Below are 18516 nucleotides of genomic sequence, written 5' to 3'. Positions count from 1 at the left end.
TAAATAAGTCTACAACTTAGGGTCATAACTGATAACAGTTAATACTTAAGGTTTACTAGGTGTTTTAAGAGTTTTACATATATTAACTTATCAGTCCTCACAATAACACTATGAAATAAGTACTACATTATTATCTTCACTTCACACACAGAGAAACTAGAGAGTTTAACTAGTATAGTCAAGATCACATGGAAATTCAGAGGAGCCAGGTTTCATAAACACAGGCAGTTTAACTTCTGAGAGTCGACCCTCTTAACCACTACTGCTAAAATCCATCTTGAAAAGAAAACAAGTACAAGTTGTGGTTTTAAGTTTTCAACTACATATTACCATATTTTATCATGTCAGGCTATAATTATTCATAAATATCCCCATGAGAAATAAAGAACCTAACCTAATTATATAGGCTATGAAAAAATAATACAGCAATAGAAATTAGACAACAAGGCTAAGAATCTCATATAAAATCAGAAGCTTATTCTGATTACAATCTCAGTAAGAACCTGAAACAACTTCTTCTTTTCTGCACACACTTACCTTTCTCTTTGGTCTCATTTTTTTCACTCTTTTCACCATTGATCTATTGCAGAGGAAAAAAAGTTTCAACTTTGATAGAAAAAAAATGGCTCAGCTTTAATACTTCATTTACTTCATTACAATGGAAACCCTAAGACACAAAGTATGCCAAGTACTGGTATTTTAAAAAAATACAGATGAATAATAATGACATCACTGAGTTACTTTGGCAGTAGACAACAAAATAAATAGCAACATATCAGAATCAAAGGGCATTTCTCAAAATTTTCTTTTATTAAAGACCAAATATAATTTAAAAGCACAAACTGTCATAAACATTTAATTTACTTAGAAAATACTTAGTAAGCTCTCTCTCTCTCCCCTCTCCTCTCCTCTCCGTCTCTGTCTCTCTCAGTCTTCGTCTCTCCCCGTCTTCATCTCTCTCCTCCTTTCCTCTCTCTCTCTTTTCTCCCCCTCTCTCTTTCTTTCCTCACTCCTCCTTGGTGTTGTCCTGCAACATCCCCCCCCACCAATAAAAACCTTTTGTACAAGCAAAAAAAAAAGAAAATACTTAGTAAAATGAAATAAAAATTCTGGCTACCCCATTCAGTGTCCTCTATTACATAACTAAAGGAAAATGAAGTAATACAAAATACTACTTATGTAGCTTACATTCTCTAACCAAGACAGCATAAGAATCCTTTACGGTACTAATTCATTTCATAGATGGGAAAGCCAAGGATCTACCCACTTGGCCTTATCAATCAATTTTAGCATCACTAAAAATAAAAAAAGAAATATGAGCCTTCTAATTTGATATAATATGAAATAAATAGTATCATTTATGAAACATTCTTGCCAAAAACTAAAAACCGAACCTGAATCTAATTAATAAACCTTTAGGTCAAACTTCCAACTTATAGGAAATGTGGGAAATAGAAAAATGAGTAAAATGACACAAGCAGGAAACAATTAGATAAATATACAATGTGGCTCATTTTCCAGTATAGAAAACTCAAATGCATGAAACAAAAAATAAGAAGGACTCAAGCATAGATTATATTTTAGAGACTTAAGGTACACAGCAATCAAAAGACAGTAAGTCTAACTTCTCTGAATCCTGATTCAAACAAATCAACTCTAAAAAATAATTTTAAGGGCACTGCCCGTAGATCATACACCAGGGCTGGCAGGTTCTCCTACCAAACAATGACAACTGTAACAACAACAAAAAAATAGCCAGGCGTTGTGGCAGGTGCTTGTAATCCCAGCTACTTGGGAGGCTGAGGCAAGAGAATCACTTAAGCCCACGAGTTTGAGGTTGCTGTGAGCTGTGATGCCACAGTACTCTACTGAGGGCAACAGCTTGAAACTCTGTCTCAAAAAAAAAAAATTTTAAGGCAAGTGGAAAAATCTGAATTTAGGCTGGGTATTAGTGTTATATAAGGGAATTATTGTTAATTTTGTGAAATGGGCAAATAGCATTGTTGTTAATGAAAAAATGTCTTTTTGAGAAATATACTGAAGTATTTAGCAGCAAAGTGGTACATAAGATAAAATTTGCTTTGAAATACTTCAACAAAAGGGAAGGGAAACATAAAAGAAATAAGGCAAAATGTTAAAGCTTTAATGGATTATTAAAGCTAGGTGATGGGATAATTATATTCTCTTTTCAAAATAAAAAGACTAAACAAAAGTAAAAGTAACAAAAAGTGGTTGGCCCTATTATTGGAAAGAGACCAAAATGAAGAGATTAAAAAGCTCCCTTCACACAGTTCTTTCAAGTCTTAATTTTTTTTTTTTAACTTTGTTGTTGTTGTTGTTGCTGTTGTTGTTGCAGTTTGGCCGGGGCTGGGTTATGAACCCGCCACCCTCAGTATATGGGGCCGGCACCCTATTCACTGAGCCACAGGCGCCACCCAAGTCTTAATTTTTTTATTTCAGCCATTTGACCTATAAATGAACATCTCATCTCCCTAGGGCAGTATTATTTACCTTAGGATTTCCAAAAACAGACTTTTTTCACTTCTTTTTACATAGTGCCTAGCCCAGTATCACAAGCAATTCAATAAATACTTCTTTTTTCTTTTTTTTTGAGACAGAGCCTCAAGCTGTTGCCCTGGCTAGAGTGCTATGGCATCACAGCTCACGGCAACCTTCAACTCCTGGGCTTAAGCAATTCTCTTGCCTTAGCGTCCCAAAGAGCTGGGACTACAGGCACCTGCCACAATGCCTGGCTATTTTATTTTATTTCTTTTTGGTTGTAGTTGTTATTGCTGTTTGGCAGGCCCAGGCTGGATTCGAACCCACCAGCTCTGGTGTATGTGGCCCGGGGCTTTAGCTGCTTGAGCTACAGGCACCGACAATAACTATTCTTAATGATCCTTATACAAATGATAGATGAAAGCTACGAAATGCTTAAGAAAAAAAAAACAAAGCAGAAATCTTTCCATGGATTTCAGCAGCACAGAAGAAATTATATTTTACCAAGAAAAGTTTCTGAGGAGGGAAGAAGAGGAGATACAGTGATAGCTGGCAGATACAAACTGAGGCGCTGAAAGCTTTTGGCAAACAGATTATTAAGCTGAAAAGATTGAAAGGGAGAAAAAAAAAGAAAGGGGGCGGGGGGCAGGGGGTGGGGGGTGGGAGTAGAAGGAAAAAAACCAAAGGAAGAGAATGAAACTCCAGAAACACATAAAAGCCAAATAAAGTAGCACACCAATTCTTTCTTTTAATGCAAATGTAGTATTAGAAAGAAAAAACCTTAAAAATCATCTACTTCAAGACTATCAGTTGGCAAATAAGGAAATTGAGTCAGAGTAGGACCAGAACTCAGATATACTGAATCAAAGCTCAAATGCTGTTTCTACTGCTCTAATTAAGTTTATGGGGACTACTAAAAAAATAATTAATGTATAGAACAAATTGCTGTGGAAACTCACAAGAAAACCTGGAATCAACTGAAGCTAGACCACTTAATTCAATTTCTAATTAAAACACAATAAACTTTACCCTTACAGAACTTTATATCTCAATCTTTTATAAGCAAACCATCTGACAAGCAAAACCAGGCTTTCATCTCACACAATAAACTTGAAATACCTTTTGGGTTCTGTCTTTGGAATCCAACACATTCTCCAAAGAACCTTCAGCTGATGTGCCGCTGCCCTCTCTTCCCGTCTCCTGCCTCTTCTGTTGTTGCAGCTGCTCTTCTTCCTGTCTGTCCTTTTCTTCTAGTTTTTTCCGAACTTCAGCTTCTTCATATCTAGATGAAATAAAGAAGTCAAGACATCTTTTACTGGCATAGTTGTGGAACGTAGTGGGATTCCAGTTCTGTAGAATTAGTATCCTGCCTTACCTACATATTTGATGGCTACATACTTTCTCTTTCCAACTGAAATCTAACTCAGGAAGCGTTCCATTACAAACCACACCTCACATGTTTGCCCTCTGAGGCCATTTGTAGATTTACTTCAAATTTCCCAGAACCTTAAAAAGAAACTATATGTTCTCAAGTTGAAGTTATTTATTGTTCTTTTTGCTCTTTCCCTTCTTCTAATTTTAATCTTTTAATGATTCATATCTGTTGCAATTTCCTTTTTAAATAACTTATAAGTCCCTAATTCTTTCTGCAAAAGAAACAGCCTAAATAACACACTTGTATTTATGATTTATGGTAAAAATGTTAAAGTGAGCATTCAAAAAGCTATTACCAACACAGGGTGGGGGGACAGTGGGGGGCGAAGGTATTACTTAGGCTATCAGGTTACTTTTTTTTTTTTGAAGGATGACTTCACTGAAATTTCCAATTTATTGTAAGTTAAACAGCTTCACATATTAAAATTTTTAAGGCTCAGCACCAGTAGTTCGGTGATTACAATTATTGCACACTATTTTTAAAACGCTATCCTGGCTTGGTGCCCGTAGCTCAGTGGTTCAGGCGGCGGCCACATACACTGCAGCAGGCAGGGTCAAACCCGGCCCGGGCCTGCTAAACAACAATGACAACTACAACAACAAAAAGAAATAGCTAGGTATTGTGGTGGGAGCCTGTAGTCCCAACTATTTGGGAGACTGAGGCAAGAGAATCACTTAAGCTTAAGTTTGAGGTTGCTGTGACCTGTGAAAGCACAGCACTCTACCAAGGGTGGCATAATGAGACTCTGTCTCAAAAAGAAAAAACAACATAGTAGAACTTCCATACTTGACTACCTCCTTAAATTGACCTAATTATCATACACTGGACATGCTCCACATGTACGTATCAGTACAATAGGCCTCATTCCTTATGTTAATCAATTCTATATGCTGACCAGTTTATTGGAGTTCTTTAAATGGTCAACTTACAGACATTCTACTGTACGTATCTGGGGGAAAAAATTCACTCAACAGAAAAGTGAAGGTAACAAAGGAAAGGGTACTTGAAGACAGAGCAATAGAAATTATCTAATCTGAAGAACAGAGACTTTAGGATATAAAATATTCCAGCTGGACATGGTGGCTCACGCACTTTGGGAGGCTGAGGTGGGTGGATCACCTGAGCTCACAAGTTCGAGACTAACCTGAGCCAAAGCCAGAGCCCATCTCTAAAAATAGCCAGGCATGTTGAGGGCACAGTCCTAGCTACTCAGGAGCCTGAGGCAAAACAATCGCTTGAACCCAAGAGTTAGAGGTTGCTGTGAGCTATGATGCCAGGGCACTCTACTGGGGAAAAGAAAGTGAGACTCTGTCTCAAAAAATAAAAGAATAAAAAAATAAGAGGGCGGTGCCTGTGGCTCAAGGAGTAGGGTGCTGGCCCCATCTACCAGAGGTGGCGGGTTCAATCTCAGCCGGGGCCAAAAAAAAAAAAAAAAAAAGATATAGAATATTCCCAGAGGTAAAGAGAGATATAAAAGGTCAATTCATCAAAAATCTATAATGGCCATAAATGTTTGACGATAAAAGAGAATTTTAAAACATATGAAACAAAAGTTAAAAGAATTAAAGGGAGAAATAGAGTTAACTACTCTGATATCCCTCCCTTGGTAATTGTTACAACATAACACCCCCCTTCCCAAATCAGTAAAGACAGAGAAGACCTGAACAACACTATCAACCACTTTGACCTAAATAATGCATAGAGAACACGATACTCAAACACTATACTTTCTTTTCGGTTGCTCACAGTACATTCACCAAGACAGACCATATGCCACGCCACAAAGCAAGAATTACTACACTTAAAAGGACTGAACATCTCTAGCCACGCTGAAATTAAATTAGAAGAGATTAGGAAAATCCCACATATTTGGAAACTAAACTATTCTAAGTTTTAATTTTATTTGGAGATAGGATTTTGCTCTGTTGCCTGGCTAGAGTGCAGTGGTTTGATCACAGCACACTGCAACTTTGAATCCCTGGGACGAAGTGATCTTCCCACCTCGCTGAAACTACAGGCACACACCATGATGCCCAGAAAATTTTTTACAGAGATGGAGTCTCACTATACTCTAAATCAGTGGTTCTCAACCTTCCTAATGCCAGGATGCATTTTCATTGTTACAAAGGGGTTGCGATCCACAGGTTGAGAACCACTGCTCTAAATGATCCATGGGTCAAGGGAAATTATAAAATATTTTTAAATAAATTATAAAGCCTTACCGGGGAAAACAATGTAACTCTTAGATTTGAGAAAAACAAGCATGTTAAAATAAAATAAATGAAGACAAAAGTGAATGACTTCATACAAATTTTATAAAAATAGATGTTTTACCATATTACACCGGCTCGGGCAATATCCAAAAGATTCTCAAATCTCAAACAGGACCCTGCTTACTGGAATATTCACTTTGCTTGTTTCTCTATTGAACTGTATAAAAACTTCATGCTAAAATAGCAAGAATGTATCACTGTTATCTCTATGGAAACACTAACTCCATATTTTCCTGCTTATCATCTCACATCCCAGCATTTACTTGACTGTTACAAAACAGAAATGAAAAAGTGGAGTAGTGGCAAAAATATGTAACTGTTTTACCTAACCCCTTCACAGCAAATCACTAGAGTACCAGGAACAAAGGTGTTGCAGAACAAGAATGCTTCCAGTGTTAACACCATAATAATGACAAACACTTACTGAGTATTTACTATGTGCCAGGCACCATCTAAGTGTATGTAGATGTGTTAATTTGCTTAATGCACCAGGAAGTAGGTTTTATTATTATTCCAGTTACAGATGAAGGAGACAGAGGGAAGCTAAGTGGCTAAATAACTGGTCCAAGATCACACAATTAGTAAGTGGAAAAACTAGGATCCAAACTCAGGGAGTCTGGCCCCACACACTTACCCACTGCTCTCTATCTCTTCTCTCTCTGCTAGTGTTCTATTCTGCAACAATATGTAAACTGTGTACTCTAAGAAGCTTAATCAGCCTAAATCCAATTTGAGGGCAGAAATGAAGAAACTTTAAGATTTACCTTTTCTTGTTTTCTTCTCTTACCCACATCTTAGTCTCTACCTTGCCATTTATTCCATTTCTATGGTCTCCACAAATCAACTTAAAAGAGCTAATGTCTGTCTCTTCTACTTTGGAGCTTCAGTTGGTAAGGTGAGTTCAAGGCATCCTCTCCATCTGACACTGACTTTTGGTTTCTTTACCTGTTTATCTAATCCCTTTATTAGGATTCTGCTATCTTCATACTTAGTCAAAATTACATTTAAGACCATCCCTAATATGGATGTAAAGGAGAAGGGTAAATGAATAAAAGTTTGACAAGTATTCCCTAGTGACAGATGATGATGAAATCTGTTTTCCAGCCACTTATTAGTGCTTTTTTGCTAAAGTGTTTTGTTTTGTTTTTTAATCTGGAACTAAGTTTACCCTTGGAATGGTGGGGCATATACTATGACACCAGATGGCTAGGCAGAATTTAGCAGAATATTTACCCCAAGGTATTCAAGGCTTTCACCTTGAAGTTACAGTCCATCCTCCAAACTGTAGACAGCACAAGCCTTTCTCACATTGCTGGCCTGACAAAAGAGAAATCCTACCCAGGCACAGACCACAGAGACTTAAAGAAAAGAGAGCTCTGTGGTAGGCTTATTAGAGAATGAAAACATTGGACAGATGTGAAGACATGGAAAGGTTAATGTATCAGCTGCTCTAAATGTCAATGAAAGACACTAAACAGGCTGGGGATTGGGAGAGGGCATAGGGGAAAAAAATCATAGAGCAAAAAGGTTCTCCCTATCTAGTTTCAAAATAATCTACACCACAGGAAAAATTAAGAGTACATTGCAAACTAATACAGCCTCTTTGGAAAGAAGTATGGAGATTCTCAAAAAACTCAAAATAGACATTCCATTTGATCCTGCAATCCCATTACTACCCAGAAGAAAGAAAAATCATTTTATTATAAGGACATTTACGTGAGATTATTTATCTCAGCTCAACTTACAATCACCAAGATGTGGAAACACCTATCTAAATGCTCATCAACCCAGGAATGGATTAATAAACTGTGGTATATGTACACCATGGAATACTATTCAGCCATAAAAAGAAGGGAACTTTACATCTTTTGTATTAACCTGGATAGAGCTGAAAAATATTCTTAGTGAAGTACCACAAGAATGGAAAAGCAAGTATCCAAGGGTGGCGCCTGCAGCTCAAGTGGCTAAGGCGCCAGCCACATACACCAGAGTTGGCAGGCTCAAATCCGGACCAGGCCTGCCAAACAATGACAACTACAACGAAAAAATAGCCGGGCCTTGGGGCGGGCCCCTATAGTCTGAGCTATTCGAGAGGCTGAGGCAAGAGAATCGCTTAAGCCGAGGAGTTGGAGGTTGCTGTGAGCTGTGACACCACAGCACTCTACCCAGGGCTATAGCTTGAGGTTTTGTCTCGAAAGAAAAAAAAAAAAAGCAAGTATCCAATGTACTCAATACTAATATGAAGCCAGCACATGATCTAATACATGCCCACATAAGACAAAAACTTAGTTCAATTCAAGATGGGGGAAGGGAAGCAAGAGAGATGAAGGATTGGAGAGGAGGGGAGGTGACTGATGTGCACCCACTTAATGGGCTCAATGTAAGGGTACATGGCACACCTCTTAGATGCGGGACACAACTACAACAGGGACTCTACCTAATAAATGCAAACATTCTAATCTAATTTTTTGTACCCTCACGTTAATCTGAAATAAAAATAATTTTTTTTTTTTTTTTTTTTTTTTGTAGAGACAGAGTCTCACTGTACCGCCCTTGGGTAGAGTGCCGTGGCGTCACACCGCTCACAGCAACCTCTAACTCTTGGGCTTACGCGATTCTCTTGCCTCAGCCTCCCGAGCAGCTGGGACTACAGGCACCCACCACAACGCCCGGCTATTTTTTTTTTGTTGCAGTTTGGCCGGGGCTGGGTTTGAACCCGCCACCCTCGGCATATGGGGCCGGCGCCCTACTCACTGAGCCACAGGCGCCGCCAAAATAATTTCTTTTTTAAAAAGAGTACATTCAAAAAACCTACAAATCAGACCCCAGAGCTCATTCAGTAACAAGGAACTCATTACACTGAAGGATGTGTCATTCCATCAATGTGTAAAAAGTAAGTATCTAAATAATCCATCATTTTGTTCACTGTCTTCCTTTGTTATTTATTTATTTATTTAGTAGAGACAGAGTCTCACTTTATCATCCCCGGTAGAGTGCTGTGGCATCATACAGCTCACAGCAACCTCCAACTCCTGGGCTTAGGTGATTCTCGTGCCTCAGCCTCCTGAGTAGCTGGGACTACAGGTGCCTGCCACAATGCCTGGCTATTTTTTTGTTGCAGTTTGGCCGGAGCTGGCTTTGAACCCGCCACCCTTAGTATATGGGGCGACACCCTACCCACTGAGCCACAGGCACCGCCCAACTGTCTTCCTCTGTAAGTTAAGATTTCTTTCTTTTTTTTTTTGCCCTTGGTAGAGTGTCATGGTATCATACATAGCTCACAGTAACCTCAAACTCTTGAGCTCAAGCCATTCTCTTACCTCAGCCTTCCCAGTAGCTGGACTACAGACACCTGCCACAAAGCTCAGCTATTTTTAGAGACCAGGTTTCACTTTTGCTCAGGCTGGGCTTGAAGATGTGAGCTCAGGCAACTCACCCACCTCAGCCTCCCAGAGTGCTAGGATTACAGGTGTGAGCTACCACACCCGGCCTTAAGATTTATTTTCTTAAAAAAAAACCCATTAGGGGTGGTGCCTGTGGCTCAAGGGGTAGAGTGCCAGTCCCATATGCTGGAGGTGGTGAGTTCAAACCCAGCCCTGGCCAAAAACCAAAAAAAAAAAAAACCCATTAGGACGGCGCCTGTGCCTCAAAGGGGTAGGGCACTGGCCCCATATGCCGGAGGTGATGGGTTCAAACCCAGCCCTGGCCAAAAACTGCAAAAAAAAGAAAAAAATTTAAATCATTATAGAAAATTATATTTGCAGCATGGCATGGTGGCTCATGCTTGTAATCTTAACACTCCAGAAGACTGAGGTAGGTGGATTATTTGAGCTCAGGAGTTTGAGACCAGCCTGAGCAGGACCAAGACCCAGTCTCTAAGAATAGCTGGGCCTTATGCCGGGTGCCTATAGTCCCAGCCTCTCAGGAGGCTGAGGCAAGCGGATGGCTTCAACCTACGAGTTGGAGGTTGATGTGAAAAAAAAAGAGAAAAGAATGACTAATGACTAAAAATGGAAACATACTGCTTTTAATTTGTAATTACTTTATATCTGGCAAGCTAGTCATGGCAAATACCAGAATCAGATATTTTTCTAAACATATATAACTTCTGCAACTAGAGAAATAAAAACTAACAGTAAATACGTCATAAGACCAATGTCTAGTAGCATAGTACAACATGAGGCATGCAAAGAATTAAACTTTCCTAAAAAATACTGTTAAGAAACTTATAAATATTGTAACTTAGAAAAACTGGACCTGAGTTCTAATCTAATCTAACAGTGCTTACCTTAACAATCTATCATTCTAACCACTTTTTAAATTTCAATAAAAAATATTAACACATGAACTTAATACAGATGATACAGCAAACGATTTTTTTATTTATGTGTCCCAGTTAACCTAAGACTTATTTCCAGGAATTGGGATAGTATATGCATGGTCAGATACAGATAAATAAATTCTAAATATTATTTTTATCTTCTAAATTTATATTCTTTGAAAGATTTTGTAATAATGTCTATACCTTAGTTTAAGGCTTTCAGAGAGTCTTTCAGCTTCTTCAATAGCTTTTTTGATGTTTGCAGGTCCAAGCATTGAATGAAAATAGTCCTAAAATTATAGGAAAACCATCCCATACTGTTAGAACTGAGCATTGCACATAACACTAATGCTGAAAACATTAAAATCATGGTTTTCATATAAAGGAAAGTTTGATTATGAATTAAGTATTTTTTTAAACTTTTAGCCTGCGCAAATAGACAATTTATTCCCCAAATATTTTAAAAGTATCTCTTCAGACCATTAGTATAATTTTTAAAACCCACTAATAAATTTTACTTATTTAGAAGGCACTATTAAGAAGTGTAAATTCTATTCTTATTGTTTATAAGTGCCAAAGAGCAAAGCTTTCAAGAGTAAAATATATTTTCTTATTATAAATATGTACCTATTTTCTCTAGTCTCAAAAGCAATAAAGCAAATTGTGTAGAGGTACATTACATTTGTTTTGTTTACTTGTTTTAAAATATTTTTGCTTTCATCTGTACTTTAAAATACCTATCCAAGTCAAAATACTAATGAACCATCAAACAAACTTTACACTTGAAGAAATCCTGAATAATCAAAAACCAAATGACAAAAAATAAGCCATCAGGCTCGGCACCCATACCACAGTGGTTATGGCACCAGCCACATATACCAAGGCTGGCAAGCTCAAACCTGGCCCGGGCCAGCTGAACGACAACTGCAACAAAAAATAGCTGGATATTGTGGCAGGCGCCTGTACTCCCAGCTACTTGGGACGCTGAGGTAAGAGAATTGCTTAAGCCCATGAGTTTGAGGTTGCTGTGAGCTGTAATGCCACAGCACTCTACCAAAGACAACATAGTGAGACTCTGTTTCAAAAAAAAAGGGTGGCGCCTGTGGCTCAAATGAGTAGGGCCCATATACCAGAGGTGGCGGATTCAAACCCAGCCCCAGACAAAAACTGAAAAAAAAAAAAAACCACGAAAAAAACCATCAATAGTATACCTTTTAGATGCCACAGCACTCTACCAAAGACAACATAGTGAGACTCTGTTTCAAAAAAAAAGGGTGGCGCCTGTGGCTCAAATGAGTAGGCCCCATATACCAGAGGTGGCGGATTCAAACCCAGCCCCAGACAAAAACTGAAAAAAAAAAAAAAAAAAAAAACACGAAAAAAACCATCAATAGTATACCTTTTAAAAAATACAAAGGTTTGGCATATAATTTACTAACAAGCATAATGGAGTTATTTTAAAAAAACCACTACTCCAACAAGTCATTCATGATCCTACAATAAGGTATTTTCAAGTCAAGGTTGGTTTGACATGATGGTACTTAATTAAATCAGCTAAATGATTACTGGGTCTGATTTGCCATGATATGTCAATATGATCTTCCAATTAGAGCCTGCTAGCACAGTTCATCCCAATTAGTTTTAAAATTATAGTAATCAAAATCTGTAAAAAGGGCCAGTGGACCAGAAGTACCCATCTTTGGCTATTCAAGGGGCAGTCATGAAGAGACTGCACTGATGGAGCAAATCAGTTGGTAATTGTTAGCATATCTAGCCTAAAAGTAGATCACACTTCAGCTGAGTCTATTTTTCTAAAGCCTAACTATGTTAGAAGGGCCCTTTATTATCTAATCCCAATAAAAATATACAGTTTATTCAATAACTTATTAACTGAACATTATAGTGCTCTCAGTTACCACAATATCCTGACTACTGAGGTAACACTTCTCTAACAGAAAACATAATGTAATCAGTGTTGTTAATTTCTTTCTTTCTTTTTTTTTTTTTTTTGAGAAAGAGCCTGACTTTGTCATGCTCGGTAGAGTGCCCTGGCATCACAGCTCACAACCTCCAGCTCTTGGGCTTAGATGATTCTCTTTTGCCTCAGCCTCCCAAGTAGCTGGGACTACAGGTGCTCGCCACAATGCCCGGCTATTTTTTGTTGCAGTTTGGCCAGGGCTGGGTTCAAACCCACCACCCTCAGCCTATGGGGCCAGTGCCCTACTCACTGAGCCACAGGCGCCGCCCAGGAAAAATCGCTTATGGATTAAAATGTCCTCCCTATGTTCTCAAGAACAAAGAAAAAGTAGCTAGAAAAACATTCCCAATCTTGTCAAAGAAAAAAATAACTACTAATTTCTAAAAATAAAACAAAGAACAAACAAGTACACAAAAAACAGCTTTACTAGCATCCCAAGAATGGAGAAGCATGAATCCTATGTACTCAATTTTGATATGAGGACAATTAATGACAATTAAGGACATGGTGGGGGTGGGGGAAGTGGAGAGCAGAAAGAGAAAGACGGAGGGAGGGGTGGGGAAAGGAAAAGCAGGGAGAGGGAAGAAGGAAGGGGGTGGGGCCTTGGTGTGTGCCACACCTTTTGGGGGCAAGACACGATTGCAAGAGGGACTTTGCCCAACAAATGCAATCAGTGTAACCTGATTTCATGTACCCTCAATGAATCCCCAATTAAAAAAAAAAAGAAAAAAAAAACAGCTTAACCACAGACAAAACATCAAATACCAAAACTACCAAAGTCTTCCAAATTTCAAATCTTTCAAAAATATTTACTTTAGGGCAGCGCCTGTAGCTCAGTGGGTTGGGTTCCGTTCCCCTATACCAAGGGTGGTGTGTTCAAACCTGGCCCCGACCAAACTACAACAAAAACATAGCTGGGTGTTGTGGCGCTGTAGTCCCAGCTACTCGGGAGGCTGAGGCAAGAGAATCGGCCTAATCCCAGGAGTTGGAGGTTGCTGTGAGCTGTGTGATGTCACGACACTCTACTGAGGGTGATAAAGTGAGACTCTGTCTCTACAAAAAAAAAAAAAATATATATATATATATTTACTTTAGTAACTGATGTTTATACTCCCTTTTAATCAATTGTGCTTTCTTTTTAGTCAATTCCACTTCAACAGCTTTCAAAGAGTATGAGAAAACTTATTTGAATTTAGGCAGGCCTCTGTTATCTGCAGGTAAGTATGTCCAAAAACATTCAAAGATGTTTCTTCAACAGCAGGAAAAAACATAACCATTGTGGACGGGTACATGAACCTCTAAATATAAGAGGCCACCTCTCTAAAGCTACATCTAAAACTCATGAACTATTACTATCACAACTTTGCTAGTGAGAAAATGATTTATCACCCACCATTAAGTGAAACACTAAAAATCATACTACTGGGCCAGGGATGGTAGCTGAGACCTATAATCCCAACACTTTAGAAGGCCAAGGTAGGAAAATCACTTGAGGCCAGGAATTCAAGACCAGCCTCAGCAACACTACAAAAAAAAATTTTAGAGGCGGGGTCTTGCTGTGGCGCAGGCTGGTCCCAAACGTGTGAGCTCAGGCAATCCACCTGCCTCAGCCTCCCAAGTACTGGGATTAAAGGTGTGAGCCACTGAGCTCAGCATTCCCATTTCTTAAACACATCCTGTATGTTGTTCTTCTGCCTGTTTCTGATACAACCATTTCACACTTAAACCTAGTCACGTTTTCTTTATTAATTTCTCTACCAATTAAACTTAACCCTAGTTATGTTTTTTCTATTTACTCTGTCCTCGTCCTCCTTTATACTCATGGCTACAGCAAAGTGTGAGACTAGTACTCATTCACAGGATAAAAGAAAAATAAATTTTAAAGATACTGAAAGAGCAGTATCTTTAATATGGCTCTTAATGTCAGTCAAATATAAAAAGATAGTGCACAATGGGTGGCGCCTGTGGCTCAGTGAGTAGGGCGCTGGCCCCATATGCCGAGGGTGGCGGGTTCAAACCCAGCCCCGGCCAAACTGCAACCAAAAAATAGCCGGGCGTTGTGGCGGGCGCCTGTAGTCCCAGCTACTCCGGAGGCTGAGGCAAGAGAATCGCTTAAGCCCAGGAGTTGGAGGTTGCTGTGAGCCGTGTGATGCCACGGCACTCTACCCGAGGGCGGTACAGTGAGACTCTGTCTCTACAAAAAAAAAAAAAAAAAAGATAGTGCAAAAAACAACTAATTGAATTTTGGGAAAGTATAATCAAAAACATATCTTTCTTATTTAATGCATGAGTAAACGCAATCCTTCTGCTTCACTTGGCAATAATTTATTACAACAAAAAAGAAATGAGCCTGTATATTGCTATAAACTTGTACTAACCCAAAGCAAATCAAGAGTGTGTGTTTAAGTGCACACACACATATTCGGAAATAATGAAACTACATCTTTAGTTGTTTATTCTCTCTAATAAAAGTCTGAATCTCATGCTGCATAATATGATCTAAAATTCATTGTTAGAAATAACTTAGTAAATAAAAAGGCAAAAATAAAAGGTACCTGCTGTTGCTTGAAATCAGGTCTTTTTTTGATGAGATTATAAACAGTCACATATTTCATATATAGTACATAGGCTCTTTCCTCATCACGATCTAATCTGCTTTCTTCTGCTGTCTTAAAGATCTTCATGGCACTGTGTACATAACTTAAATTAGAGAAAAAAATAATTAAAACACTTGACATCTGGAAAAAATACAGCTCATATATGAAGTCCACAGATAAAGTAAATTTTATCAAATTTTACTTTGATAAAGTAAATTTCATGATTTAAATTATACTACTTCAGAATGGACACATGTAATTGGTACACTCTCAGATGTAAGTTTAGATACAACCAGCTTGCACATACCATTTCCTCTGGGATAAGGGCAGTCCTAGAGATAAACCAGACATAGCTAGAAAGGAATGACCTGCCTCTGGTCTGATCTTAAAGACTAGCCTGCCTGGGGCAGCGCCTGGGGCTCAACAGAGTAGGGTGCTAGCCCCATATGCCGGAGATGGTGGATTCAAACCCAGCCCCGGTCAAAAAAAAAAAAAAAAAAGAAAAGAAAAGAAAATCATTCAGTAGGAGTTAAATAGAGTTTTCTCTTTCACCTCATCAACATTATCAACTTAACCCAATCCCTTATTCTTCCTGTCCCCCAAAAGATTTCTTTTCAAAAAGCCCATTTTGAGGGCAGTGCCTGTGGCTCACTGAGCAGGGCACCGGCCCCATATACCAAGGGTGGCGGGTTCAAACCCAGCCTCGGCCAAAAACTGCAAAAAAAAAAAAAAAAATAGCCAGGCATTGTGGCGGGCGCCTGTAGTCCCAGCTACTCAGGAGGCTGAGGCAAGAGAATCGCCTAAGCCTAAGGATTTGGAGGTTGCTGTGAGCTGTGATGCCACAGCACTCTACTGAGGGTTAATAAGTGAGACTGTCTCTGAAAAAAAAAAAAGAAACAAACAAAATCCCATTTTGAGCTGGGCGCAGTGGCTTATGCCTGTAATTCCAGTACTTTGGGAGGCCAAGGTGGGTGGATCACCTGAGCTCACAAGTTTGAGACCAGCCTTAGCCAGAGTGAGAACTCATCTCTAAAAATAGCTGGGCATTGTGGCAAGTGCCTATAGTCCCAGCTACTTGGGAGGCTGAGGCAAGAGAATCACCTGGACCCAAGAGTTAGGGGTTGCTGTGAGCTATGATGCCAAGGCACTCTACCAGGGGGCAATAAAGTGAGAATCTGTCTCAAAAAAAAAAAAAAAAGGGCCGGGCAAGGTGACTTACATCTGTAATCCTAGCACTCTGGGAGGCTGAAGTGGGTGGTTTGCTTGAGCTCACGAGTTCGAGACCAGCCTGAGAAAAAGCGAGATGCTATCTCTACTAAAAATAGAAAAACTGAGGTAAGAGGATCACTTGAGCCTAAGTTGGAGGTATGATACCACGGCACTCTATGCTGGAGACTGTCTCAAAAAAAAAAAGAAAAGAAAAGAAAGCCCATTTTGTCCTTATGTAATGGAAATTTGTAATGTTTGTAAATATCAAGTAATATCAAAGTAATGTTTGGAAATATCAGTTCATTCTTGGATTTTCCTTTTTTTCTTATTTTTTGAGACAGAGTCTCACTTTGTCACCCTCGATAAGAGTGCCATGGTGTCACAGCTCACAGTAACCTCAAACTCCTGGGCTCAAGCCATTCTCTTGTCTCACCGTGCGTGTAGCTGGGACTACAGGTGCCTGCCACAATGCCTGGCAATTTTGTTGTTGTTGTTGTCATTGTTGTCATTATTGTTTAGCTGGCCCAGGCGAACCTGCCAGCCTCAGTGCATGTGGCCAGCACCATAACCTCTGCGCTTTGGGCGCCAAGCCTAGATTTTCCTTCTTGACTTTCTTTGAAGTTTCTACTGCTCTCTTCATCCTTTATGTTTTGTTTTCTTCCCATCTTCTGTTTGTTTACTTTACAAAATGACTGTGCAATTGGCTGGGCGCAGTGGCTCATACCTATAATCCCAGCACTTGGGAGGCCAAGGAGGGTGGATTGCCTGAGCTCACAGGTTGGAGACCAGCCTGAGTCAGAGTGAGAACCCATCTCTAAAAAAATTAGCAGGCATTATAGTCCCAGCTACTTGGGAGGCTGAGGCAAGAGAACTGCTTGAGCCCAAGAGTCTGAGGTTGCTGCAAGCTAAGATGCCACTGCACTCGACCAAGGGTGACCAAGTGTGACCAAGTGAGACTCTGTAATTATAGGTTACTTTAGATACCCCTTCCTTGGTTCATTTGCTATCACACATATATTTTTAGAGCCTCTTATTTATCTCCAATTGTGAAATAACTATTTTGCCCCCTCCCTGATTTCTAAAATCTGCTTTCCCCAAGTCTGAAGAAAAAAGGAAAATTCGCTAGACCCACCTTTCTTTCTAAAATTCTTATTTTCAAATCCATAACAATATGGTTAATTATTTATCTCCAAATCTTCTCCTTTGTTGGTCAAAACAAATTCAGAGGAAAAGTTTCCCTACTGTTTTCCATCCCTTATCAGAGATAAAACTATCAAGAAGTTAACAATATTAATAAAGTGATAACTAACTTTCAGAGAAATTATATTTCTAGTACATATCAAAACACCCAGACCTCTCCGTCACTATTATATTTTATCTAAGGATAGTTTTGTTTTTTTTTTTTAGAGACAGAGTCTTCCTTTGTCACCCTCGGTAGAGTGCTATGGTATCACAGCTCACGGCAACCTCCAGCTCTTGGGCATAAGTGATTTTCTTGCCTCAGCCTCTCGAGGAGCTGAGACTTACAGGTGCCTGCCACAATGCCTGGCTATTTTTTTTGTTGTTGCAGTTTGGCCAAGGCCAAGTTTGAACGCACTACCCTCAGTATATGGCACTGGCGCCCTACTCACTGAGCCACAGGTGCCGCTCTAAGGATAGATTTTGAAATCTCTATCAGAAAGGCATCACCTCTAGCCTCTATCTCAGCAGGGAAACAGAGTGCATTTTCCTTAAAAAATAAAAATAGCTAAAATAAATCATGAGGTTAAAAATTGATGTCAAACTGACACAAATTAATACTTAATGAATACTGAACAAAAAAACCATTCCCCTTTTTATAATCAAAGAACAACTATATATGGTTATACACAAGAATAAATGTGATGTTTAAGAATTATTTTAGGCATGGTGCCTGTAGCTCAAGCAGCTAAGGTGCCAGCCACATACACCAGAGCTGGCGGGTTCAAATCCAGCTCAGGGCCTACCGGACAACAATGACAACTGCAACCAAAAAATAGGTGTTGTGGCGGGCACCTGTAGTCCCAGCTACTTGGAGGCTGAGGCAAGAGAATCGCCTAAGCCCAAGAGTTGGAGGTTGCTGTGAGCTGTGATGCCACAGCACTCTACCCAGGGCAACGACTCAAGGCTTTGTCTCAAAAAAAAAAAAAAAAAAAAAAATTATTTTAATGCTGGGTCCGCACCCG

The 18516-nt window shown here is 39.3% G+C and overlaps 1 protein-coding gene across 2 annotated transcripts in view; it reads right to left on the bottom strand.

Moving 5' to 3' along the window:
- The window catches only part of USP8 (ubiquitin specific peptidase 8), a 68725-nt gene that overhangs the window by 31630 nt on the left and 18579 nt on the right, over window positions 1-18516 (bottom strand). For both annotated transcript variants that reach the window (XM_053593317.1, XM_053593318.1), the window contains 4 exons: window positions 15062-15206; window positions 10733-10818; window positions 3619-3781; window positions 538-580 (listed from right to left, as the gene is read on the bottom strand). In XM_053593317.1, the coding sequence (XP_053449292.1) occupies window positions 538-580; window positions 3619-3781; window positions 10733-10818; window positions 15062-15206 (437 nt within the window). The remainder of the gene's footprint in view (window positions 1-537; window positions 581-3618; window positions 3782-10732; window positions 10819-15061; window positions 15207-18516) is intronic.

This window comes from Nycticebus coucang, chromosome 6 (assembly GCF_027406575.1).
Source record: "Nycticebus coucang isolate mNycCou1 chromosome 6, mNycCou1.pri, whole genome shotgun sequence".
Classification (NCBI taxonomy): Eukaryota; Metazoa; Chordata; class Mammalia; order Primates; family Lorisidae; genus Nycticebus; species Nycticebus coucang.
The sequence above is the reverse complement of the archived record's forward strand: the minus strand, read 5'-3'. Positions and strand labels throughout refer to the sequence as shown.